Source organism: Gallinula chloropus (assembly GCF_964237585.1).
Source record: "Gallinula chloropus genome assembly, chromosome: 27".
NCBI lineage: Eukaryota > Metazoa > Chordata > Aves > Gruiformes > Rallidae > Gallinula > Gallinula chloropus.
Genome location: NC_140112.1, coordinates 1,494,344 through 1,518,484, shown reverse-complemented (window position 1 = coordinate 1,518,484; position 24,141 = coordinate 1,494,344). Strand labels below are relative to the sequence as shown.

The following is a 24,141-nucleotide window of genomic DNA, read 5'->3' as shown; positions in this document are numbered from 1 at the left end:
CTTTCTGCCACTCAAACCCAGAGGTCTTTTCTAAGGTCAGGAACGATGTCTGGGAGGACAAATGGCCAGGAGACACTGAACTCAGAAACTCTTGGCTGCAGTAAATGCCATTTGGGAGTGACTTGCTGTACAGTTATTTTGGCAATTTGTTGTCCCTACCCTTGGGCATTCTCAGTAGCCAAACTATAGTGAACTTTGTGCACTGCATGATAGGGCACCCATGTATCTGGCCAGCAGTAGGGCAATGGAGAAAGCTTTAAGTAAGTCAATGCACTCATGTAAACTCTTGAGGTAGCATTACACAAGACTGAAGAACTACCAACAGCCCTTCCAGTGAAGCCCTAAGAACAGGAGGTCCCATTTCTTACCTGCTAGCAAGACCTCCATGTCTGTTACACAGAAATCAGAGGTCAGTATTTCAACCAGAGAAAAACCACTTTAGTGTGTCTGTCTTCTCCTCTGCCAGTCATAGTGATGATCCTTCCATCACTTGGTGGGTACATGTCTATGTGAGAGCATTTTACCAGGCCCTGCTGAGTGCTTCAGAGCCTAAGAATCATCACAGTTGTCTTAGGGATAACGACCCTGCTGACTGGTGATCAAGAATGTGGGAAGCTGCATCCCAAAGGATATGTACCCACTCCACCTCCTTTGGCACCCAGCTGACAATTGAGCTCTCAGCAGAGCTAATGCTCCAGTGTGCTGTGTCTAGCAGGCTGAGTCCCTTGTTGCAGACTATAAATTACACCCAACCCATTTTAACACCTCTTCATATAGTTATGCATAAAGGCTTTCAGTCCCAGTGGCTCCTTAAGTGGTCAGAGCATTTCCCTGTCCAAATAGGTGTCAATAATAAGGAAATAGCCACCCCTGGTGAGAGGAATTTTAGAAGCTGTGAGGAGAGGTGGCAGTTGCAGGAAGGACAGTGTCAATGTGGCTGTATGCACCCACTGACACCCCTGGGCACTTGGCTCCAGGGGCAGGAGCTCTCTGCAAATAGATCTCCCTGGCAGAGGCCTGTGCCAAACACAACTGCTACAGCAACACCAGTACTTGTACTGTGACTGTTGGTTTGGAACATTTTGCTGGACCACAAACCCTCAGATTATCTCCCCAGGAGGTGGGAAATGCAGAGCTACTGTGAGCCTTCCCAAGGGAGCTACTAGAAAAAACTTTCTCCAGACTTTGGGACAAGACACTCAACACTTGACAGAACCATTCTACAGCCCACAGTCCCTTCCAGAGCTACAGGGGCTCTCTGATTCATTTCTCATGGTTGCTGTGAGGCACTGATCTGGTTGTGGATCAAAGGAATTGCTGTGCCACCCTCCAGAAAGGAGACAGGAGCCAGAGCACAAGAGTCTCTTCCTATCCATAAATCAGCTTTCCCTCCCACGCCAACATCCCCCAGAGGTGAAGAACTGCCTTGCTTTGACTAACCTGGATGGAGAGGGAGCAGCAGACACAAGGTGGGGTGGAGAAACCAGTGCCCTGCTATGCTGAGGGCTCTGGCAGCAGCCCCACTGCCAGCATCCCGCTGGAGCCCAGCCACGTGCCGCTGGCTCCCAGCGAGCAGGGGCTGGGCCAACCCCACGTTACCCCCCCAGTTCCCAGCACACACGTTCCTAATGAAATGTCCCAGCAGAGCATCTACCCCAGGCAGTGCCAGACCCAGCTCTCCCTGTCCCCCTGAGCCCTGTGTACCGTACACAGCAGGAAGGTGAACTGGCTCCTGACCAGGGCTGCTGGGCAGCACACGGCGTTCAGCTGGAGCACGAGCAGTCCTGAGGAGATGACACTCCTGCTCTGGGCTTTTTTGTCCCACTGACCCAGCCCTAGCATACTTCCCAGATCACCCAGCACAACCCCAGAAGATGGTGCAACTCCATGTTAAAGCTATTTCTGTGGCCCTGTAGAGGAAGAACCAGAGCTGGGAAGTTGTGATCCAGCTTTTCAGAACGTGCCACCAAAAACAGGTCCCTCTCTTACTCTGCCCTGCAGTCCATGTGGAGAACAGCTCCCTTGAACCATCAATTACAGCTCACAATCAGCTCCACTAAGCCAAAGTGTCACAGCACAGTCCTGGCAAACTGCCCTTCCTCCCACTTCTCCCTCATTAGGCTACTCCTTTCTTGCTAGGTCTTTAATTAGCTTGTCATCAGCAACTTGGCCTGGATTGAACACCCTGTGTTCTCCCAGATGAAACCATATTAAGACAGATGGGACACCAAAGGCAGCAGAAGAGGACGGTGAGAAGACATACAGAGCAATCAATATGTGTCCCTGCCAGGCTGGCCAGGGGCAGCAGTGAGGTTTCAGCTGGCTCAGACAAACTGGGGGTGTTCAGAATGCAGGTTGGCTGAGATATAGCAACCTCATATCAGCAAACCCACCACAGGGCCAGCAGAAGAGAGACACAAACCCCACCAAACTCAGCAGCCTTGAGCAATAACGCTCTTCATTGTGTCATTCAAATGAAGAGCCCAGACATGGGGTCAACTCACCAATTCAGCTTGGGACAAGTTCACAAGAAAGCTTTGTTTCCACCACACCTGGCTCCTTTGCTTTCAACTAATTCAGAAACCAAAACTTGGCCTCAAATCACCTCTTCCCTGAAATCTGTGGCAGGGCTGCATTGCCTCTGTGTGTCACCCACTGAGCTCAGCAGATGTTCCATGCTGCAAACCACTGAGCCAGGCCATGGTAGGAGGGGAGGACAGCCCATAACACACACACCTGTTGTCCAGCAGAAGCCAAGGCTTATGTCAGCCTCCTGCAGATAGTTTCCCTCCCACCTCGGTGACCTTTCCCCATCATACTTCATGAGGGAGAGTGCTCCCATTAAGTGCTACTTGATCCTCTGCTAATGCAGCAGTTATGAAAGGCCCACAGCACTTGTCATTAGGATAAACACCTCTGCAGTGGGAGAAGGCTGTGGAGAAGGGGAGCACACACCCACTCTCCCCTCTGCTTCCTCAGGTCCCTCTCCCTGCCCATCACCACTGCTACAGCCCCACGTTTGGATGAGGAACACTGAGCCTGGCTGAAGCACTAACCACACACAAAGAAAAGGGTCTGATTTTCCTATCAGTGCAACATTGATCTACAAGAGACCCAGTCCTGGGGTGCATCAGGAGGAGTGTGGGCAACAGGTCACAGGAGGGGATCCTCTCCCTCTGCTCTGCCCTGCTCAGGCCCCACCTGGAGTGTTGTGTCCAGTGCTGGGCTCCCTGGGATCAAACAGACAGGGATCTCCTGGAGAGAGTCCAGAGGAGGGACATGGAGATGCTGAAGGGCCTGGAGCATCTCCCCTGTGAGGAAAGGCTGAGGGAGCTGGGGCTGTTCAGCCTGGAGAGAAGAAGACTAAGGGGGGACCTTATTAATGGTTATAAATATCTTCAGTGTGGGATGCAGGGGGAAATGGGCAGCCCCTTTTCAGTGTCTGTGGGGACAGGACAAGGGGCAATGGCTGCAAGTTGGAGCACAGGGAGTTCCACACCAAGCTGGGGAAGAACTTTTCCCCAGTGAGGGTGAGGGAGCCCTGGGACAGGCTGCCCAGGGGGTGTGGAGTCTCCATCTCTGGAGAGATTCCAGCCCCGTCTGGACGCCGCCCTGTGCAATATGAGCTGGGGAGCTGCTTTGGCAGGGGGGTTGGACCCCAGGAGCTCTCCAGGTCCCTTCCAACCCCTGGGATTCTGTGATTCAGGATAAAACTCCAGGCCTACACTACACAGTGGTTTTACAGGACCACAGCATCAGTACGTGCTGGTTACTGTGGACACAACAGTCATGCTTCCCACCAGCACACCCTGCAGACCTGCCCACCTCTCCTATGGACTATCTGGCCATCCCCATCTTACTAAGCATGAATATTCCCCAACAAGGGAGGAGTCACCAAGACTGGGAAGGGACTGTGAAATCTGCCCATCACAGCAAGACTCCCTTCCAGGAGAACTCTCCCTGTTTCTGTTGTACTTGAGGTAGAAAACCTACAGAATCCCAGGGGGTCTCACAGCCCACCCAGGGGCTTCCTCCAAGGGTGTGAAGGGACCAAACACTGAACAGGAAGCAGAGAAGGTTCCTGCTGCTCAGCAGCTGCACATCACCAGCAGTAATTTTCTGTAGATAAAAGAAGGAATGGAGGCAACCATGAAACACTCCCCACTGGCTTTAGATCACCAGGAGAGAGAGCAACCCACCTCACATGCAGCTGAGTGCACAGAAATGACAAACACCACTGCTCTGGGAGACCAGACTGTTGAAGAACAACGAGAGTTGTTATCTCAGCCCTCAGGAGGGATTTCCTGGTGTGTGGCTGACAGAGGATTTGATAACTGGGTAGAATTTATTCAGGTAGAAATCCCTCTTCCCACTCTAACAATGTTTTGTTTGCTCTGTCCTAAAGACCAAGCCCACCCATGCCCTGGAAATGGTGACCCACAACACATGTGCAGAGTTCTTAATACTGTGCAGTGACAAGAAGTTTCATCAAGTCAGATAAATATCCCTGCCTGCCTGGTGACAGCCCCTCATACTTCAGCTGTCTCACTTCCCCTGTGTGCCAACATTTGAAATCTATAAATAGGGCCAACTGGGAGAGGAACAGGGGATGTATAATGCCACCCACCCAATACCTGTTTGGCATGGGCATGCCTTTGGAGGGAGCTAGTGGTAGTTAAACAACGTGGCAGTAGGCTGTAGAGCCCTGACCCTGCAAGGCTGGGGCAGTGTAGCAGTCTAGCCCACCCAGAGCTCCCTCCAAAGCAGACTCAATCCAAGAGTCTGCAGCTCTCCTGCCACCTCAGGAGCACAGATCTGCCCTGCTCCAACGGCGATGGCAAGGCTCCAGCCCAGACCTCACCTCCCTGCAGAGGGCTGTGCTGAGCCTGGGCTCAGCAGAGGACTGGGATGTGTGGTGCAGGACTCACTGACCTGGGTGTCAGCCTTTACCTCCCTGCCAGCGCATTCTAAAGCGTCACATCACCACCACCTTCCTACCAGCACCTTCCAGTAACCTACCAGCACCTTCCAGTGTTGCACCAAACACCTTCTGGCACAGCAGTCCCCACCCTACACCCTCTGCACAAAGGATGCTCTCAGTGGTTTGCCAGTCCCAGCAGTGAAGATTACCCATGTTTCAACAGAAAGGGCAAGTAGCTCCCTCCACAAGATGTTCTTTACAGCCAGCAGCTGAATCCTGCTCTGCATTACACAGCCCAATGGAGGGAAACAACTTTTGGCTCACTTCTACTGCTCACAGGACCATTTGTTCCACAGAAGCTCAGAACAATCCAGCACAGGTCTTAGATGTGGGAGTGTTTGATGGTGGCCACTCCTGTCAAAACATATCACTAGGAACCTACCCTTGAAAGAAGTCCTGACCAAGCAGAGAGCCACTGCAGCAGCAGTGCAGAGCAGGTTCTCTGCCCAGGCTCTCCCTTGTCTTCCCTTCCGAGCAGAAGACTCTTTGACAAGTACAGAACAAGCTGCTTTCCAGTCAGTGTCTACTTGCTGGTAAAAGCTGTTAATTGCCTTGTATACTCTTCTGTCAGCAACATTATCTCCTCTCCTCCTGCTGAGGGATTGTGCAGTTCTGTGGCTGCAGTGGTACGTGGAGAGGGGGAAGGTGAAATATAATATGAGACATAATACCCACGGCAGCAAGCAAGGCTAACCAAAAAGGCATGAGGGAAGCAGGATTCCAAGGAGAGAGGAATGCTGGGGGAGGAAAAGCAAGGAGTTCTCTTGACAAAGGTCCAGGATCATTTAAACAGGGTCAAGAAATCAGGTTTTTTTCAGTCTATTTTTAATAGAACCTACATGTGTGATGAGAGCACCCCCAGCCACACCACTGCCTTCCTACCTCCAAGATTAGCAACACAAAGATCAATTTAGACAGGATGGAATAGTTCCTAACAAAAGTGTCTGTGACTCATGAGGAATAAGTCTGACCCAAAAAGCTCACATCCAGGGAAATCCCACCCATCCAAAGGCAATCCCTCAGGGGTAGGAGTCCCCCAGCTGGAAATACAGCGGTTTAGGTTCATCTCAGCACAGGGTGACTGCTGCTGGCATCAGGCAACTGTCATCTGTCACTATCATTGATGGGAAATAGATGTACTGGGCAACAAAAGCTGCAGAGGCAACAGGGGCTCAGGCCTACTGTCCTCTGAGGAAAGCTCATCAGGCAGCTATTAAAAATGAGCCCCTGGTCTTTGGGTCAGGAAGTTGACAGTTGGACTCGTGGTGTTCAACACTGCCCAGCACCACAGCCTTGTCTCTAGATTTGAGAGATGGACCACTCTGGACAGATGGACCAGGGCTGGATGGTCACACTCAGAGTCGTGGTCAATGGCTCAGTGTCCATGTGGAGGCCTGTGACAGGTGGTGTCCCTCAGGGGTCAGTGCTGGGACTGGCACTGGTGAGCAGCTTGGTTGGTGACATGGACAGTGGGATCAACTGCACCCTCAGCAAGTTTGCTGATGACACCAGGCTGTGTGGTGTGCTGGAGGGAAGGAATGGCATCCAGAGGGACCTGGACAGGCTAGAGAGATGGGCCCATGTGAACTGCATGAAGTTCTACAAGGCCAAGTGCAAGGTCCTATGTGTGGGTCAGCACAATCCCAAGCACAGCTACAGGATGGGAGGAGAATGGATGGAGAGCAGCCCTGAGGAGAAGGTCTTGGGGGTGCTGATCGATGACAAGCTCAGCATGAGCCAGCAGCATGCACTGGCACTTCAGAAAGCCAACCATGTCCTGGGCTGCATCAAGAACAGCGTGGCCAAGGGAGGGGGTTGTGCCCCTCAGCTCTGCTCTGGTGAGATCCCACCAGGAGCACTGTGTCCAGCTCTGGGATCTCCAGTACAGGAAAGACATGGAGCTGTTGGAGTGAGTCCAGAGGAGGCCATGAAGATGATAAGGGGCTGGAGCACCTCTCCTGTGAAGACAGGCTAAGAGAGTTTGGCTTGCTCGGCCTGGAGAAGAGAAGGGTCCATGGACATCTGATTGCAGCCTACCAGTTAGAGGGGTTCTACAGGAAAGCAGGAGAGGGATTGTTCACCGGGGAGTGCAGTGATACAACAAGGGGAATGACTTCAAGCTGGAAGAGGGCAGGGTTAGGTTAGATGTTAGGAAGAAGCTCTTCACCACAAGGGTGCCCAGAGAGGTCAATCAAAATTCTTGGAAAAAACTTGGTTTTGGCTGAACCAGCTGTCACAGGAAATACCAATCTAGAGGCAGAATCAGCCCATGAAACAGTTAAATGGTGAAGGTGGTGAAGCTTGAGTCAAGCTCTTTGAGACATGTCTGGGTTGATTCCTGCTCACTACCCCAGAGACACCCTGCTGCCAGTGCTATGAGTCTCCTCACCATCCCACTTGAAGGTGCAAGTGAGAAACTCTGTGAGCCATGAGACCCAACACCTACTTCCACAGCCCAGATTCACCCTTCTATTGCAGCCTTCCAGTCCCTGAAGGGAGCTTATAAGCAGGAGGGGATTCAACTTTTTAAAAGAGCAGATAATGGCAGGACAAGGGGGAATGGACTAAAGCTGAAGGAGGGAAGGTTTAGATTAGATATTAGGGGGAAGTTCTTTACAGAAAGAGTGGTGAGGGGCTGGAACAGGCTGCCCAGAGAGGGGGTGGGTGCCCCATCCTTGGGGGTGTTCAAGGCCAGGTTGGATGGGGTCCTGGGCAACCTTGTGTAGCTCCAGGCCTGGAGGTTGGTGGCCCTGCCTGTGGCAGGGGGTTGGAGCTCTGTGACCCTTGGGGTCCCTTCCAACCCAGACCAGTCTATGATTCTATGATTCTGTTAATGGTTGTTCCCCACCCCGTTCAGCCCATGGGAGGTGACACCTGACAGAGGGTCCTGCACAACACCAGCCTGCCTGTGCACAACCAAAGGACATACTGACATTGTATCTCCCAGAGTCCCACATGCTGGGAAAGCCACCTCTGTCAACCCCCACGTGCACCCCAGCTGCTCCTGCCTGTGACTGACAATGGGTCTCTCTGAGACTTCTACATGTCTTCTGAAGATCCTGGGGTCCTGCACGTTGGGATCTCAACACCCTCTCACAAGCTGTCCTTGTGATCATCACGAGTTCTTCCTTCACCCACCCAGGAACCCTCTGTACCACTTGACTGAGAAACCCAGGCAGTCACCAGAGCCTGGGTTTCACTGTCATGTGACCTGACAGTGAAAGAGAGAAGAATTGCTATTCCTTTGTCTAAGCAACACCCAGCACAAGGAGGAGAGCTCACTGCCCAACACCCAAGCACCCCTCCATCCTCTCGTCCATTTGCCATTATTAAAGCATTTGGTGAGAAAACTTCTCCCCCTGCTTCATACAAACACCAGATCAATGAAGAGTCTCCTCCCTGAATGGCAGGACCCCTGTGTGGCAGGATGTATCTCCAGGCTATTTCCAAGTCAATGTGTTTGTTTACATTGAAACTGAATTGCCCTTCAAAGTGCCCTGCCAGCTGCTGTGACCCCATGGCTGGGCCAGAAGGTGGTTTATGGTGTGGCTGCTAACACCATTTTCCAGAGAGACCAAGGACAAGCTGGTCTTGTGTGTCCACTGGTTAAGAAAAATGCCACCTGTCCTTCAAAAGCTGACACCACAAATACCAGGAAGCACTAATTCATAGGTAAGGGGAGAATTCAGGACTTTCACTGCAACACCAGAGGCATTTCCCCTCTTTTACACATTGGTGTTTCTTTGTTTCCTATGCTGATCTCCAACTCCCTCTCCCTCCTTGCCAGATGATCTGCATTTCACTTTATTCCCAGGACACTGCCTGTGCAAAGCTCTTCTGAGGTGTCCCTCTCACCTGCCTGCTGCCAATGATGGGATCAGGAATGAACAGCCCCACCAAGTCACTGCTAATCCTGCAGTCTCCAGAGTAGGATGAAACCTTTGCCAGGCCTCTGGAAGCCACTTTCAGTGGCAACATCAACCCAAACTACTTTGAACCCAGGGCAAGATCTCTAAGCATTCAGGACCCACTACTGGAACTGCACTTTTGAAGGGACCTGCATTTAGCACACTGATACACTCAGGAAACAGGACCACATCTCTTGGACCTGCATAGTGATGCATTTATGAATGAGGACAAGGCTGAGAAACCAGCAGGGAGAAATAAAGCAGCAAAACCCTGCTCCCTCCAGCCAATCTCTCTCTTTTTCCACTGCTGCTGGGTTTTAAGCACAGGGACAAAGATGACATCCAAAAGATAACTGAGCCTGCTATGCCCAAGTTATCTGGGAGAGATAAAAAGGCTGATGGGCAGGGGGAAAGCCAGCAAGAAAGGGGGCAGAAAAGTCTCCTGGAAGTGTTGTGTATGAGACCCCTCCCATCCCTACAAAGGAAATGCACACAGAGTTAACCCTCCTTCCCAAGGAATCAGGAACCAATCTCCTAAAAAAGGGACTCAAAACTGAAATGCAACTTTGAAGCTCATCTTATATTTGGTGGGTCTGTCTTTGAGGCACTCACCTACAAGCCCTGATCCCTGCATTCAGTGTCTCAGCTGCCTGGGCTGTTCCTTGCTTTACTCCAGGATTGCTCAGCATCTTCTCACCAGTTCAGGCTGCTTCCTCCAGGTGTCTATCCAGCTTACTCCAGCCCCACAAGAAAGCAATGATGTGTACATTCAGGCTGCAAAAGAACACAGCAAATCAGATTGCTGTGACAACAAAATAGCTCCTCACCAGCTGTGCTGGGAAAAGTTGGTAACATAAAATCCCCACAGTCACTTGGCTTTTAAACCTGTAAAAACTCAGTCATTTCACACCACTGACAGGGTCCCCCAGCAAGGCCCAAGGTATCTGCTAGGAAGTGAGAGAGGCAGGTGAACACCACAGAGGTTCTTCCCCTCAGCAAACACAGGAGGAAGGAACTAGAAGTCTCTTGTGCATCTAATACCCAGAGTATCTCCTGGCATCAGTCCAGCTGACACAGTCCACGGTCCCACAACAGATTCCTGTTAAGAGTGGGGGGAACACAGCCATGGCAGAATCAGGATTTTACACATTGCAGCAATGGAGTGAGAAAATGCTTTTACATGGGTAATCCCCATCCCTGGGTGCACAGAGCAGCATGGGACATTTAATGGGCTAGCAGTCTCCAGTCAATACATTCTCCAAACCCTAAACCAAGCAGTCTCAATCAATTTATACCTTCTGAAATAGGAAAACTATGTTGGACAGACATCCCCTCCAATTTACAGATATTCCTGGCTGAATATACCTTACCTTAGTCCTCTCATTTTTATTTCCCTCTAAGAAGCAAACTCTGTCAGGACTGGAAACAACCTTCCCACGCTGGGCTGAGGCTGTGCACAGCATCTGTGGTTCCAAGAAGTTAAAACAAAGGGTTGAGGCTTCTCTTTTTCCTCCATCAATTGACTTTTTCTCCATCAACTGACCTTTTTTTACATGAAAGAGAATGAAATGAGTGAGCTGGGACTGGTCAACCTGGAGAAGACTAAGGGGGGACCTTGTTAATGTTTATCAATATCTTCAGTATGGGATGCAGGGGGAATGGGCAGCCCCTTTTCAGTGTCTGTGGGGACAGGACAAGGGGCAATGGCTGCAAGTTGGAGCACAGGGAGTTCCACACCAAGCTGGGGAAGAACTTTTCCCCAGTGAGGGTGAGGGAGCCCTGGGACAGGCTGCCCAGGGGGTGTGGAGTCTCCATCTCTGGAGAGATTCCAGCCCCGTCTGGACGCCGCCCTGTGCAATATGAGCTGGGGAGCTGCTTTGGCAGGGGGGTTGGACCCCAGGAGCTCTCCAGGTCCCTTCCAACCCCTGTTATCCTATGAAACCTTGACTTTCTCTGCCCCACAGAGCTCAGGCAAATCCTCCCAACGCCCGGAGGGGTTCAACCCACCTGGCTGCAGCGCGAGGCTCCTCCGGGAGCTGCCCCCGGCGCAGGCCCAAGGCCCGCGGTACCGCTGTGCTGAAGGCTGGGCCGCAGCTACACGGAGTGGGGCAGAAGGCGCCTCCAGAGCCAGCCCTCGGGAACAAACCCGAGACCCCACGGCCTCGCGCAGGGACAAGGCCCAGCTCGGCACAGCAACGGGGCGGAGACGGGCCGCGGTGCCCAAGCGACCGGGTCGCCTCAGGGCAGCCCCGGTGTAACCGCACACGGGGAAGCCGCGGGCAGCGCTGGGCTGCCCCTCCGGCCCAGCTCCTCGCCAGGGGAGTGGGGCGGGCAGGCAGAGCCGGCTGCTCCGAGGGAGAACGCGGCTCCCGCGGGGCTCTGACCCGCCCGACAAGGCGGCACTTGCTGCCCTAACACCGGCCGGGGCCTCGAACCGCCCCCGACCACCACCCGCCCCGCTCTGAGGGGCGCAGGAGACGCGTGCCCGCGCCTCAGGTGGAGACGAAGAAACCTGCCTCCCGATTGGCCGCGAGCAGTGCTTATCACTAGGCGTCACCCTCTGCAGCCAATAGGCGAGCAGAGAGCGGGGCGGGGGCGGGGCTTGCAGGGGCTGGGGGCGGTGAGCGTCTCTTGCCGGCGTCGCGCCTCAGGTAGGGCCGGGGGGGGGGGGGGGGGGGGGGGCGCGGGAGCCGGGCCCGGGCGGTCTGTCCCATCCCATCCCATCCCATCCCATCCCGTCCCTCCCCCGGGCTGTGAGGGGGTCTCGCCGGGGCGGGGGGAGCTCAGCGGCCGGCTGCTCGCTGGGTGGGGATGCTGCGGTGCCGGCGGTGGCCTGGATTGCTTGAGGCATCCCGGGGCCCGGCGGGGCGGGGCTGCGGCAGCCGCTGGAGGGACGGAGCCTCCCCGGCGGCACTCGGGGCGTCACGGCGGGGGGGTAGGGGAGCGGGTCGGGCCCGTGTCCGGGAGATTAGAGCCGGGGGCGGGGTGGGGAGCGCGGAGGCGGCGGGTTGGAGCTGTGGCCGCGGAGGGACCCCGGGTGATGCTGAGGGAGGGGAGCGGGATGGGGCTGTGGCTGTGCCCGCCGTGCTGCGGCCTCCTCTGGGGGCCACGGCCCTTTGCCGGGCCCCGTGTTCCACCTGAATGGGCTGGGCTCTGCTGAGGAGCTTTGGTTTTGTTGCTGGTGAATGTTGCTGAGGAGCTGGGCTGGGTCAGCCTGGAGAAGAGAAGAGAAGGCTGTGGGGGGACCTCATTGCAGCCTTCCAGTCCCTGAAGGGAGCAGAGGAACAGGAGGGGAATCAGCTTGTTAAAGGGCAGAGACTGGCAGGACAAGGGGGATGGAGTGAAGCTGGAGGAGGGAAGGGTGAGATGAGAGATTGGGGGGAAGTTCTTTCCAGGGAGAGTGGTGAGGGGCTGGAACAGGCTGCCCAGAGAGGGGGTGGGTGCCTCATCTCTGGGGGTGTTCAAGGCCAGGTTGGCTGGGGCCCTGGGCAACCTTGTGTAGCTCCAGGCCTGGAGGTTGGTGTCCCTGCCTGTGGCAGGGGGTTGGAGCTCTGTGACCCTTGGGGTCCCTTCCAACCCAGACCAGTCTGGGATTGAGCATTGTGTGGCTCAGACAGGTCATGTGAACCAGCCCTTCTGATGAAGAGAACCCTGATGTGCAAAGAAACAGCCACTGTTTGAGGTTGCTGCTGGCAGGGGGTGCAGAGGTTTAAGAAATCCTGATAGGACCAGACTGCACTTGAATGGGTTTTGGCAGGTTAGCTTGTTAGAAATGGCTGGTATTTTGTTTAGATAAGAGAGGAATTTAGTGTTGTGAATCTGTTAATTTTTTCAGTATTGACATAAGTTAAAGCAAAGGGTGACAGAATATTCCAGTGTCGTAAATACTAACAGCATTAGGCTGGGTAATAGAGTGTGAGTACCTGGAGTCAGCTGTGGGATTACATGTGCTGATTAATAAAGGTCTAATTACCTGCCCTGAATAAAACTGAGCTCAAGTGGCTTTGCCAAGCTCTGCTTGCCCTGCCTTCTGTCTCCAAGCACTCTGCCTTGGGAAGAAAACCCTTTGCTTTTGGCAGAGAAAGAAAGTGACCTCCTTTGGATCCTTTGGATTTGTGCTGCCAGCATCTCCAGAACATTGATCAGTGCTTACATGTCAGGAGGAATATGATGAATTTGCCAAGCCAGCAAGTTGAAATAATGTAAAGAATCAGGTCTCTGGCTGAGCAGATGCCTTGGAGTAAAGGACATTTGGAAATGGGTAAATATTCCAACCCCTTCGTGGCTCAGGAGAGAGGGAAAGGTGCTGCCCCCTTCAGAAGCAAAACTTTGAGTATCAGAACATGAATGAGTCAACATTTATTCTGCAGGACAGCAGGGAGGCCCCAGTGTCCTTCTGTAGGTCGCTCTTGGTCTGTGGCTTCCCTGGTTCTGTATCTTGTGCTGGGCAAAAGTGTCAGGAGCAGAACACCTGCTGCAGAGCTCTGCAGGGAGTAACAGGTTGTGTGGAGCTGCAGGAGTCCCTTTGTGAGGAACTGGGCAGTATTTCTGCAGGGCTGTGGCAGTTTGGCTGTGTGGCTTTCCATGGTAGAAGCTTCTTTTGAAAGGAGTTTTTCTTAGGGTCTGTGTAAAGTGTTTCAGGAGTTCCTGCCTGGCATCAGTCTTGATTCAGAGAGAAATTTCTATTCCCTGAGCAAAATAGAGGCAAGTGAGCCAAAGCTCAGGCTTAACCCATTCTGCTTGTGTTCAGGTGAGATCCTCTGGCCTGGATGTGAATCTTTGTCTCCTCAGGCTTCCACGATGTTTGCCCAGTGCACCCAGAGGGGTGCAAGCTCTGTGCTGCTGATCACACTGCTGTGCTGCATCCTTCCCCCTCCAGCACAAGCCAGCAAGGTGAGTGAACAGCTTCAGGCACCAGCACTGAACCATGTGTGGTGCAGCAGGAAAAAAAGGGCAGAGGAGGAGCTGGTTTTCTGTGGGAGTTTGCAGAGATACAGAGTGCTGTAGATGTGTGTTTATCATACACAGAGCTGTGATGGTGAGTGGCAGTGGCCTCTGCCCTGCCTTCTGCTGAGGTTGGGGTTTAGAATATGTTGAAGAGTACCTGATGGCTGGAGCAGAGGTGCTCAAGGCATTTTAAAACTGAAGCCATTGATGAGAAAGCAGCAGTGCAGGAATGGTGGATGAGAAACTTCCCCTGAGCCAGCAGTGGCTCTGGCAGCTGGGAAGGACGATGGGATCCTGGGCTCCATCAGCAGAGGGGTGGCAGCAGGGACAGGGAGGGGATTGTCCCTCTCTGCTCTGCCCCAGCTGGAGTCCTGTGTCCAGAGCTGGGGCCCCAGTACAAGAGAGATGTGGGGCTGGTGGAGAGGGGTCAGAGGAGCCACAAGGATGCTCAGAGGGCTGGAGCAGCTCCCCTATGGAGAGAGGCTGAGGGAGCTGGGCTGGGTCAGCCTGGAGAAGAGAAGGCTGTGGGGGGACCTCATTGCAGCCTTCCAGTCCCTGAAGGGAGCTTATAAGCAGGAGGGGATTCAACTTTTTAAAGGGATAGACAATGGCAGGACAAGGGGGATGGAGTGAAGCTTAGATGAGATATCAGGGGTAAGTTCTTTGCAGAGAGAGTGGTGAGGGGCTGGAAGGGGCTGCCCAGAGAGGGGGTGGGTGCCCCATCCCTGGAGGTGTTCAAGGCCAGGTTGGATGGGGCCCTGGGCAACCTTGTGTAGCTCCAGGCCTGGAGGTTGGTGGCCCTGCCTGTGGCAGGGGGTTGGAGCTCTGTGATCCTTGGGGTCCCTTCCAGCCCAGCCCAGTCTGGGATTCTATGAAGAGGAGACCTGGTGTGAATCCCTCTCCCTCTTAGTGAACGTTTTGCCTTGTCCCACACCCTGGGTGCTGAGGGCAGCAGAACTGCCCCCTCACCAGTGCCATCTCCTCTGGCTTCTGCAGAGCTCAGAGGACATCCGCTGCAAGTGCATCTGCCCCCCCTACCGGAACATCAGCGGGCACATCTACAACAAGAATGTGTCTCAGAAGGACTGGTGAGTGCTGGGCTGAGGCCTGGGGGATCAGGCCCTGAAAGCTCTGGGGTTTGAGAAAGTAATTCCCTGCCTGTGTGTTTGCAGAGGAAGCTGGTTTGGTAGGTGATGCTCCACCCAAGTGATGGGTGTTCTTTGAGCAGAGGTTTGAGGAATCTGGGAGGCATGATTTCTTAAGCCATGGCTCTCAGCAGCTGTGGGGTGACTGTCCAAGTCCCTTTCACCCACACCAGATCCCTGCCCTTGGACAGTCTATTGCAGGAGCTTTGGGCTAGTGGAGCTGTGAGGGGGATTCTTAAAACCACATCAGTGTTACTGGCCTGACAGGAAAGCTGGAGCAAAGAAAAAATCACCCCAGCATCCTTCCAGAGAGCATTGCTTTCACCCTGTCCTCTTGCTGATTGTGGTTTCTTTGTGTCCTAGCAACTGCCTGCATGTTGTGGAGCCCATGCCAGTGCCAGGGAACGACGTGGAGGCCTACTGCCTGCTGTGTGAGTGCAAGTACGAGGAGCGCAGCACCACGACCATCAAGGTAACTGTGGGTCTGCTCCCTGGGGCTGGCTCCTGCTCCCTGCCAGGCCATCCCAGGCATGACTGGTGGGGAAGAACCCTGAAAAGGAAGCTAAAACTGTCACAGGTACTGCTCAGTGGTAGTGTCAGGGGCACTGTGACGGAGCCAGCAGTGAGGAGCAGGCTGTGGAGGAGCCCAGGCTCCTTGCTGAGGATGTGTGACAGTGCCAGGCACCTCTGATGGGTCCCATCTTGTTGATCTCTTTACACATGCAGTACACACCCAGTGCAGAGAAGGTCAGCACAGTTTATGCAGTGATGGCACTTAGGTGTCACCTGCCTTTCTGGTAGTGCAAGAGACTTTCTAGTGAGCAAAATCAGAAGAAAGGAAGAGATCAAACATCAGAGGCAGCTGTGAAAGGAGCTTCCTGGCCTCTTACCTGCACCACTGATGCTTTTCCACTGCACTGTCCTTAACTGCAGGTGATCATCATCATTTACTTGTCCGTGGTGGGGGCACTGCTGCTCTACATGGCTTTCCTCGTGCTGGTGGACCCTCTGATCCGGAAGCCAGATGCTTACACCCAGCCCTTGCACAATGAGGAGGAGAATGAGGTGAGGCTGTGCTGCTGGGTGCACGGGCTGGCTGTGCTCACGGTGGACACAGGGTGGTGGGATGACAGGAGAATGGCTGACAGGGACAGGGTGACTTTGTGCGTGTCCCCTCTCATCCAGTGTGGGACTGGTGCTGTTCCTTTTTGGGCACTTCCCACAGGTAAACAAACATTCAGGCTCAAGTCTGGGTGGGTCATGCTGAAGCACAAGGAGATACTCCAAGTGTGAGTTCCATGTGATGAGCCCAAGATGAGACCTGTCTGCAGCAGGTGGCTTTTACTGAACTCAGTGTGCCACCCTGGATGGAAAGCCAAATGGTTCCTGTTTGTGCAGTGTCCTAGGTGGAGCTGCCAGGGAAGGATGGGTTTAATTATTTGCTGCAATATGGGGCTGGCTTCTCTTTTCTTGAGGCTTAAAAGAGCAGTCTCTGAGGTGCTGTGGCTGTTGCTTGGCTCTGTGCTGGGGCTGGGCCTTCTTGCATCCAGGTCCTTTTCACTCAGATCCCACCTTTTTGGGTGACATTGGCATATGACATTGGACAAGAAGATTAGGACCCAGCAACCAAAGAGAGAGCCTCTCTCTGTGTGTCCCTCAGATTTCAGGGGTGGACAAACTTCTTGCTGTCTACTTCAGCATCCAGTGTACAACATCCTTCCCCTTGGGAGAGAGGCGGCGCTTGAGGGGGAACGATGGGACCTGATGCCAAGGGGCATTTCAGAGCAAGAGCACCCTGACTTGAACATCTTTTCTTCTTCCCCTGAGGCTTCCCTTCTCTTGTAAGGGAATCCAGGAGGGGATGGCATCTCAGAGAGGAAGTGCTGGAGGCAGAGCTGATGGATAGGACACAGAGGTGGTGGAGTGGGGATACTGCACCTGTAGCTCCTGCTCTCTGTGAGAGCTGCCCAGGGGTTGGGGCTTGGTAGGGAAGCACGTGGCTCTGTGACACAGCTTTCCCTGTGGCCTGCTGAGGTTCAGCAGGGGGTAGCACTAGGCAGAGCTCACCCCTGCAGCAGAGTTCCTGGCCTTGGTGTAGTCCCAGGGTTGTGCTTGAGCATCGCCCCAGCTGCTGCTCCAGGCCCCAGGGGAGGGGAGAAGCATTCCCTAGGGAATGTCATGCTTTGGGAAGGGAGGCTGCCATGCTGGAACACGCTCTCCTTTCTCACTGAGAACACCACTAGATTGGACTCTCTGGTTTATTCTTTGTTCTAAGTCCTGTGGTGTGATTCTGAGTTCCCCTGGTCTGATTTTTTGGCACACTGATGCACTGGAGGAGTAGCTGCTCGGAAGTGCACACTCTATCCACTGCCTCCCTCTGGTGAGGAAAGGAGGTTCTGCAGCAGGAGTTGACCTCAGAGTGCACGTTGGCTGCTCCACAGGACTAATTCAGATTCAGATCTAGGTGAGAAAAGGAGGTTCTGCAGCAGGGGTTGACCTCAGAGTGCACATTGGCTGCTCCACAGGACTAATTCAGATTCAGATCTAGGTGAGAAAAGGAGGTCCTGCAGCAGGGGTTGACCTCAGAGTGCACATTGGCTGCTCCACAGGACTAATTCAGATTCAGATCTAGGTGCATGCTGTAGATGCCTGACACTAGGTGAGGTGTGCTGGACTGGAAACTATTTGGGAGTTTGTGCAAGTTCCTCTCCTGGGGACGTTTTCTTTGGGGCCTCTGGCTTTACCACAGGTGGTCCCTGAGGGCAAGCTTTCCATCTGGAGCTGGGGGGCTGGTGTTGAGGAGCTCTGCAAACCAGGTGGTTCATCAGGACAGCTGAAGCCTTGAATTGCTCTTTCAGTTAAAATTCCTCCCAGAGATCAAGCTGTTCCCAAGGCTGGAGGTGCCTTGACCTCACTCACCCTTTCTCTCCCATCGCAGGACACTCGCTCCTTGGCCGCAGCCCCCACCCCATCTGGAGCCAGAGCCAACACAGTGCTGGAGAGGGTGGAGGGGGCCCAGCAGCGCTGGAAGCGCCAGGTGCAGGAACAGAGGAAGACGGTTTTCGACCGCCACAAGATGCTGAGCTAGGGCTGTGCTGAGCTGCACACCGCTCCACACCACCCCAACCACTCCCCACGAGACAGGGCAGCGGCGCTGGGCGAGACGAGCAGCGAGTCACCCTTCAGGGCACCCTGGTGTTTGACTGGACCTCTCTGATTCACCGTCGTCTTCATAGAGAGCAGCAGACCAAAGCGCTTGCCTCTGGTTTTGTCCCCTTTCCCTTTCCCTCTCCAGCCCAGAGGCTCCTTATCCCCTGCCTGGCTGAGACCTGTGCTGATCATTAGCCCCCTGGCTGCATGTAAATGGTCGGACGGACAGACGGACGCTGCTGCCCTGGTTCCTGGGCCAGCTGGAGCAGGGGCTGCAGCTCCAGTGCACTGTGCTTGGCTGGACCCTGCAGGCATCGCTGGGGACTGAAGTCTCCACCAGCCCACCCCCCCATCAGAGACAGGGGACTCTGTACAGAGTGCTGGCAGCTGGCTGAGCCTTCCTGAGATAAAAATAGTGGCATTGTTTTTATGTAGGATAAATGATGTGGGACTACTCCAGGACAAAGAAACTTCCTCCTCCTCCTCCTCTGGTTTGCACCAATGTTAATTGGGTGGCAGGATGTTGCTACAAGAGGATGGGGATCCCCACCCAGCTGCTGCCTGCACCCCCCATGGTGTAAGCTGAGCGGGGTTCCGCTTTACTCAGCGGAGTCTGGCCAGGGCTACACCAGCATAACTCAAACTGGGGCTCGTTTCCATGTAGGTGAATATCCCAGAACAGGCACAAGTAAGAGACCAACAGCCAAAAGGTGATTTACATTTATATCTCTTCCTGCTCCATCAGCAGATAAAAACATACTGGGGAGAAACCTGTCTGTCTGTACCTGTGCTAGTAACCCTTGACACTCTCACAGTGCGTTTGTGTCCAGGAGAACTGGGGCAACAGCTTTACCAGAGCACTGTGAGCACTTGTCCAGGTGTTGGGGCCTTGGAAAGGGGACACTCGTGCTACTCAGAATGCTGCAAGAGCCCTGACAGTACTCAGGCCACATGGAGGAAACCAAAGTGATCCCACAGTGTGTATATTGATCCCACTGAGAACATTGATAATGTCAGGAAGGTGCTGGAGTTTATCATGTAGCATCTCTGTATTAAATGCAGACAAAGATCTCTTATGTGGCTGCTTTTTTCTCAGGGAGGAGTCCCATCACACCAGGCCTGGGGCTCCCAGCAGCTCTCAGGTTATCTTCCAGTGTCCAGCACACGAGCTGACTCAGGACCTCGAGACCAGGCTGTGGCACTTGGGTGTCTGGGCACTGCAGGTGGGTTCCCTGGAACTCTTTTATGACTGTCCTGGTCCAGAAGAGCTGGGATTAGAACCCCAGCAAGCCAGAGCAAGTCTGTGCCATGCTGCTGAGCTGCCACACAGGAGGGCCCAGCAGATCAGAATTCTTCCTTGTTTGTTGGAAGCTGAGCAATCCTTGGTGGAAGCCCAAGTGGGAGAGGGGCCGGTCACTGCCTCGCAGGCTGGTGCCAGCAGCTGTGGGTGGAGCTGCTCTGCAGCCCTCCAACTGACCCAGCCAGAGAAACCCAAACAGCTTCTTGGAGGCTCTGTGCCCGCAGCAAGCATGTGCCCGTTACCAGTCAGCACCTCACTGTGCTCATCTGTTGGACCTTCCTTCTCCTAGAATTCCTGTCTTCCCCATCCTTTGGGAATTGCAGCCCCGGAGAGGGGGCAGATGAGCTGAAGGATCGGAGCTGACAGCCACGCAGGGTCTGAGCTGGTGCGATGGGTCCATCTGCTGGCCAGTGTCCCTCTGCTCAGCACCCAGCCATCAGTGGTGAGGGTGCAGCACCCAGCAGTGGTGGGGGTCCTCCAGCAACCAGCCCCCTGGGCCCCGGCCCTGGAGGATGAGTGGTGGGGTGAAGAGGTGTGTTTCTTCCCCTGGACCAGCTGGAAAAGGGGACAGGAGATGTGAAAACCTGCAGGGTAGAAATTAGGAGCCAGAGGGTTCCAAAGCTTGGATGGGGAAGAAGGGTGGTGTGAGGAGAGTGTGGAAGATGCCACTGCCTGATGAATTCCCAACTGGAAAGCTGTGCCACTGCCTGATGAATTCCCAACTGGAAAGCTGTGCCCATCCTCCTGTGGAGGAAGGTTTTGTGCTGCCCAGCCTGCAATGCTTGAGCTGCTGCTTTTCCCCACACTCCCTGTATTCTTCACTGGGGTGTCCCCCAAGCTGGCCTGGCGTGTCCTGCTCCTGCCCCATCCACACCCCACAGCAGCACCCACCGTGCCCCTCGTGGCAGCGCCAACAGGACTCAATAATTTAATTCCTTACCAAGAGGGAGTGAGGAAAGTGCAGGGATTCCAAGTACAAAACCCACCATCCCGACCTGCTCAGGTGCCTGACAGCGTCCAGACATCAATGCTCTGGATGATGAGCCACTCGCTCTGGTCCCGCGTCACCCGGATCCTCACGCACTCCACGGGGCCCCCCATGACCTTCTCCAGCCCCCGCTGCTCGAAGGTCCCCTTCTCAAAGCTGCCCACGGTGACGTAGCCAGAGCAGTCCCGGCCGTCAGCGCGGCGCCGCCGGCCCAGCTCCAGCACCCCAGCGTGCAGGAAGTCGCCCCGGCGCTCCTCAGAGCCTGTGCGCACCCGGACGCGGGTGATGTGGGCTGGGTGCTGGAAGACAATGGAGAAGATGCTGCCAGCTGCTGGGTCCTTCCCCCAGAAGTACCCCTTGGCTGCGCTGTAAGCCTTGAGGGGCTCGTAGTGCTCAAAGACAGACATGCTGGTGAATAAGGCTGCTGGGGGGTTATCTGGAAGGCCAAGGGCATCGGCCTCAAACTCATCATCCTCCAGCCGGTTGACGGTGCCCTGGAAGGAGGAGTAGAGGCCCATGTGCTGGAAGAGGGAGGGCTTGAAGCGGATGACGTCCTTCTGGGTGAGCAGGAGGCGGAAGTGGACCAGCAGCCAGTCGCAGGGCATCTCCTGGTAGAAGAGGAGGAGGAAGCGAGCGAGGCGAGGGAGCTCACTGGAGCGGTAGAGCTTACCAATGTAGCCCAGCTTGGAGAACTCCAGGGTGGCCCAGTTGGAGCCTTCCTGGGAAACCAGTGCCTTGCGGATGGACGTCAGGAAGGACTTGGCGCACCACACGTCATCCTCAATCATCAAGTAGTAGGAGGAGAGGTTGGCAGCGAAGGCGAGCAGGAAGGCGTAGTCCACGTTCTGCTTGGACCTGAACTTCACCCGCTCCTCTGGGTCATTGTAGTTCCTCTTGAGGCCTTCCAGGCTGGGGTAGAACTCGCGGGGAGCGTGGATGAGCAGGAGCCGGCCCAGCAGGATGTGGTGAGCGAACTTGCGGGCGATGTCGGCAGCCACGCGCGCGTTCCACCCGGGATCCGTGTCGGCCAGGTGCACCACCACCACCATCTCCTCCAGCTCCTTCTCCGTCGACTGGTCGAAGACCGACTGGAGGGTGGCAGGGAGGTAGTAGCCACGCGGCCGCCGCACCGACGCCAACCCCACCGCCAAGAACTCTGTAAGGCAAAGGAGAAGCCTCAGCAGGCTGGGGGGTGACCCCGGATGCAGCATGGTGAGGGATTTTTCCCCTGCAAGCCCCAAGGATGGGGCTCTAGAAAGCTCTCTGCGTGGCCCCAGTGTCTCAGGAGGTGCCCAAAACTGGTCAAAGGGCAAGGAGAGGCCAAGTGAGAAGTTGAGGGCTGCTCTGAAGAACATTTGGGGAAATCACCTTTAAAACAAAGCATTACATTTGGGGAAGGAACAGCACAGACGTGGCTTTATGGCATGACCACACATCCTGGAGACGTGTCTTCACCCTACTGTGAACCTTGTGGAGATGCAACCACGCTGGGGTGAGAGGTTCCTCTGCCCTCCCCACAGGCCAGCTGTTCCTTGCTGCAGCTCCTCTTAGCACTGGTGTGTGGACCTGTGTGTTCAGCATGGGCTTGTGTGGAGCTGCCCCGAGCTCCTTCCTGTGCTGTCTGAACGTGTTGCTCTTTAGACACCCATGCAGGAGCCTGATTCCCATCTCCCACTCTGTCCCAGTGATCCAGCCCCACCTTCTCTTCCTGGAGAGCAGGAAACTCAGCCCCAGGGAGGTGGGATCTCAGCCACCCTCCCCACAGAGATCTGGGAAACCCAAAATGTCTACAGTCACCCCATTCCCAAAGTACAGGAGCATGAACCACACTTGGAGCACACTGAGCCTCCTCCACCCTCCCTCCAACCCAGAGCCCTGCCCAGTCCATGATCCCAGAGCCACTCACTTTTGTGGGGTGATGGGGTGCCAGCAAGGAGGTGGTAGGACACATTGAGGAGTGCAGAGAGGTCATCCATGTCCCTGAGGGTGTGCAGGGCTCTTTCTGGCTGCATCATCTTCAGGACCATGTCTGGGGCTAAGCCCCGAAGCTCCACCTGTATGAGAGCCACAGGCAGCCTGGTCAGACCCCAGAGGACCAGGGACACGTGTGAGCAAGGGGGAAACCCAGAACTGGGAGCGGGTGGGGGCTGTTCTGCCCTCCCAGCTCCTGGACTGGGGAGAGATAACGCAGAGCTGGGCCCTGGGGGTGATATGGGGCAGGGAAGGAAGCAGAGCTGGGGGCTATGTGGGGTGGGCAGGGATGGAGGATGCTCCAGTGGCCCCTCCAGCAGGACATCATTGCCAGCAAGGAACTCACCTCAGGGGGCTCCTGTTCCTGCTGGCTACCCCCATGGAGGAGGAGGAGGAGGAGGAGGAGGAGGAAGGCAGCTGCAAGCACAGTGGTAAGGGAGCGCTTCAGGGAGCATCGCATAGCAGGGGCCTGTGGGAGGAAGGGACACATCAGGGCACAGCCTGGGGACCACCTCCATCCCCTGGACAGGAGGGCACCTGAGCACCCAGGGGTGTGTACCCAGGGCTGCTGCAGGGCAGCACAAGGCACCAGCCCCCCATCTCCTTTGGGCAGGGGCAGCACACCCCAACCTGGGCAGGGAAAAATAAAAGCCCAGCAGCAGTGCCACCCCCACCTCGGGCTGCCCCCCAACCCCCTGTGCAGCACCCTGGGGCTGGAAGCAGAACAAACGTGGGTGACACACCATGAGGAAAGCTTTCAGGTTGGGGTGGCACCCCAGGAGCACCCACCAAGACCTCAGGACTTGGCACCAAGCTCTGGGAAATAAAGGTCTTACCAAAGCCCAGGTGGCTCTTCCAGCATCTCAAGGACGAAGCTGCTTCCCCCACCCCTCCTGCCCCCCAAACTGCCTCCAGGCAGCCACCAGCAGCCACACGTGCCCCGTAGGACGGTAAAGCCATCCCTGAAGGAGGAGAGTGTCACCTTCAAGGAATCCAAACTGCCCTTGAGATACTGGGCCTTGCAGCAGAGGCGTGGCAGGAGGCTCAAAGGCTCCTGTGTTCTCCTGGGGTTTTTCCATTATAAATACAGCCGGGTCTGCCCTGGGAGAGGAGAAACTGGAGAGCGAGCGAGTGCCCGGCCTGGCAGGACACACAGAGTCAGCCCCATCCCAGCCACTCACAGCTGCTTCTGGCCAAAGCGCCTTTGAATGTGAACAGGGAGGAAAAGGCCTCCTGAGCTGTGCAGTGGAACTCCAAGAAAACTCCTGGAAGGCTGGGTTTCACCCAGTACTTCCCCTCAAACACATCACTGCATCAGCTGCCGCTGTGCAGCGGATGCTCCCAGAGCACCCAGGGTCCCCAAAGGGCAGAGGCTGGTGCAGCACCGACCTCTGCTGCCCCAGAGCACAGGCTGGGTTATTTTAAGGAGAAACCCCCCCGTTTTCCTGCCCAAAAAGTCCCATCTCAAGGTGCCAGTGCAGCAGGCAGTGCCGTCCCTGCCACGCTGACCTCACCCAGGAATAATGCTCGTTACTCAGAGATAAGCAATTAAAACAGATCGAGCTGCTCTCTCCCAGGAGGGCTGGGCTGAGCCCTGGCACTGCCAGGACCCGTCTCTGCCAAGGAGCAGAGGAGCCACCCCCCCCCAGCAGCTGAGCTCTGCAGGTCACTCTCTTCAAAGAGAGAGGGACAACCAGCCTTGGAGTGACTGAAGATCCCTGTCCAGGTCACAGCAGAGAGTGGAGAGAATT

General features: G+C 55.1%; 2 protein-coding genes across 2 annotated transcripts; one reads left to right on the top strand and one right to left on the bottom strand.

Annotated features, from left to right (window-relative positions):
• Positions 1 to 13,297: 13,297 nt before the first annotated feature.
• Positions 13,298 to 18,069, top strand: TMEM9 (transmembrane protein 9; the record flags this gene model as incomplete). The annotated part of the gene is made up of 5 exons (XM_084275755.1): positions 13,298 to 13,782; positions 14,833 to 14,924; positions 15,345 to 15,453; positions 15,915 to 16,046; positions 17,920 to 18,069. Exons 1-5 carry the CDS (start codon positions 13,690 to 13,692, stop codon positions 18,067 to 18,069), a joined length of 576 nt encoding a protein of 191 aa, XP_084131881.1. The 5' UTR covers positions 13,298 to 13,689.
• A 2,311-nt stretch (positions 18,070 to 20,380) lies between these two features.
• On the bottom strand, positions 20,381 to 23,453 carry LOC311201514 (alpha-1,6-mannosyl-glycoprotein 4-beta-N-acetylglucosaminyltransferase-like). The gene is made up of 4 exons (XM_084275906.1): positions 23,373 to 23,453; positions 22,737 to 22,859; positions 22,326 to 22,473; positions 20,381 to 21,575 (listed from the first exon to the last, which is right to left on the bottom strand). The coding sequence occupies exons 2-4, from the start codon at positions 22,848 to 22,850 to the stop codon at positions 20,431 to 20,433; spliced, it is 1,407 nt and encodes a 468-aa protein (XP_084132032.1). The 5' UTR covers positions 22,851 to 22,859; positions 23,373 to 23,453; the 3' UTR covers positions 20,381 to 20,430.
• Between the last annotated feature and the right edge of the window lie 688 nt (positions 23,454 to 24,141).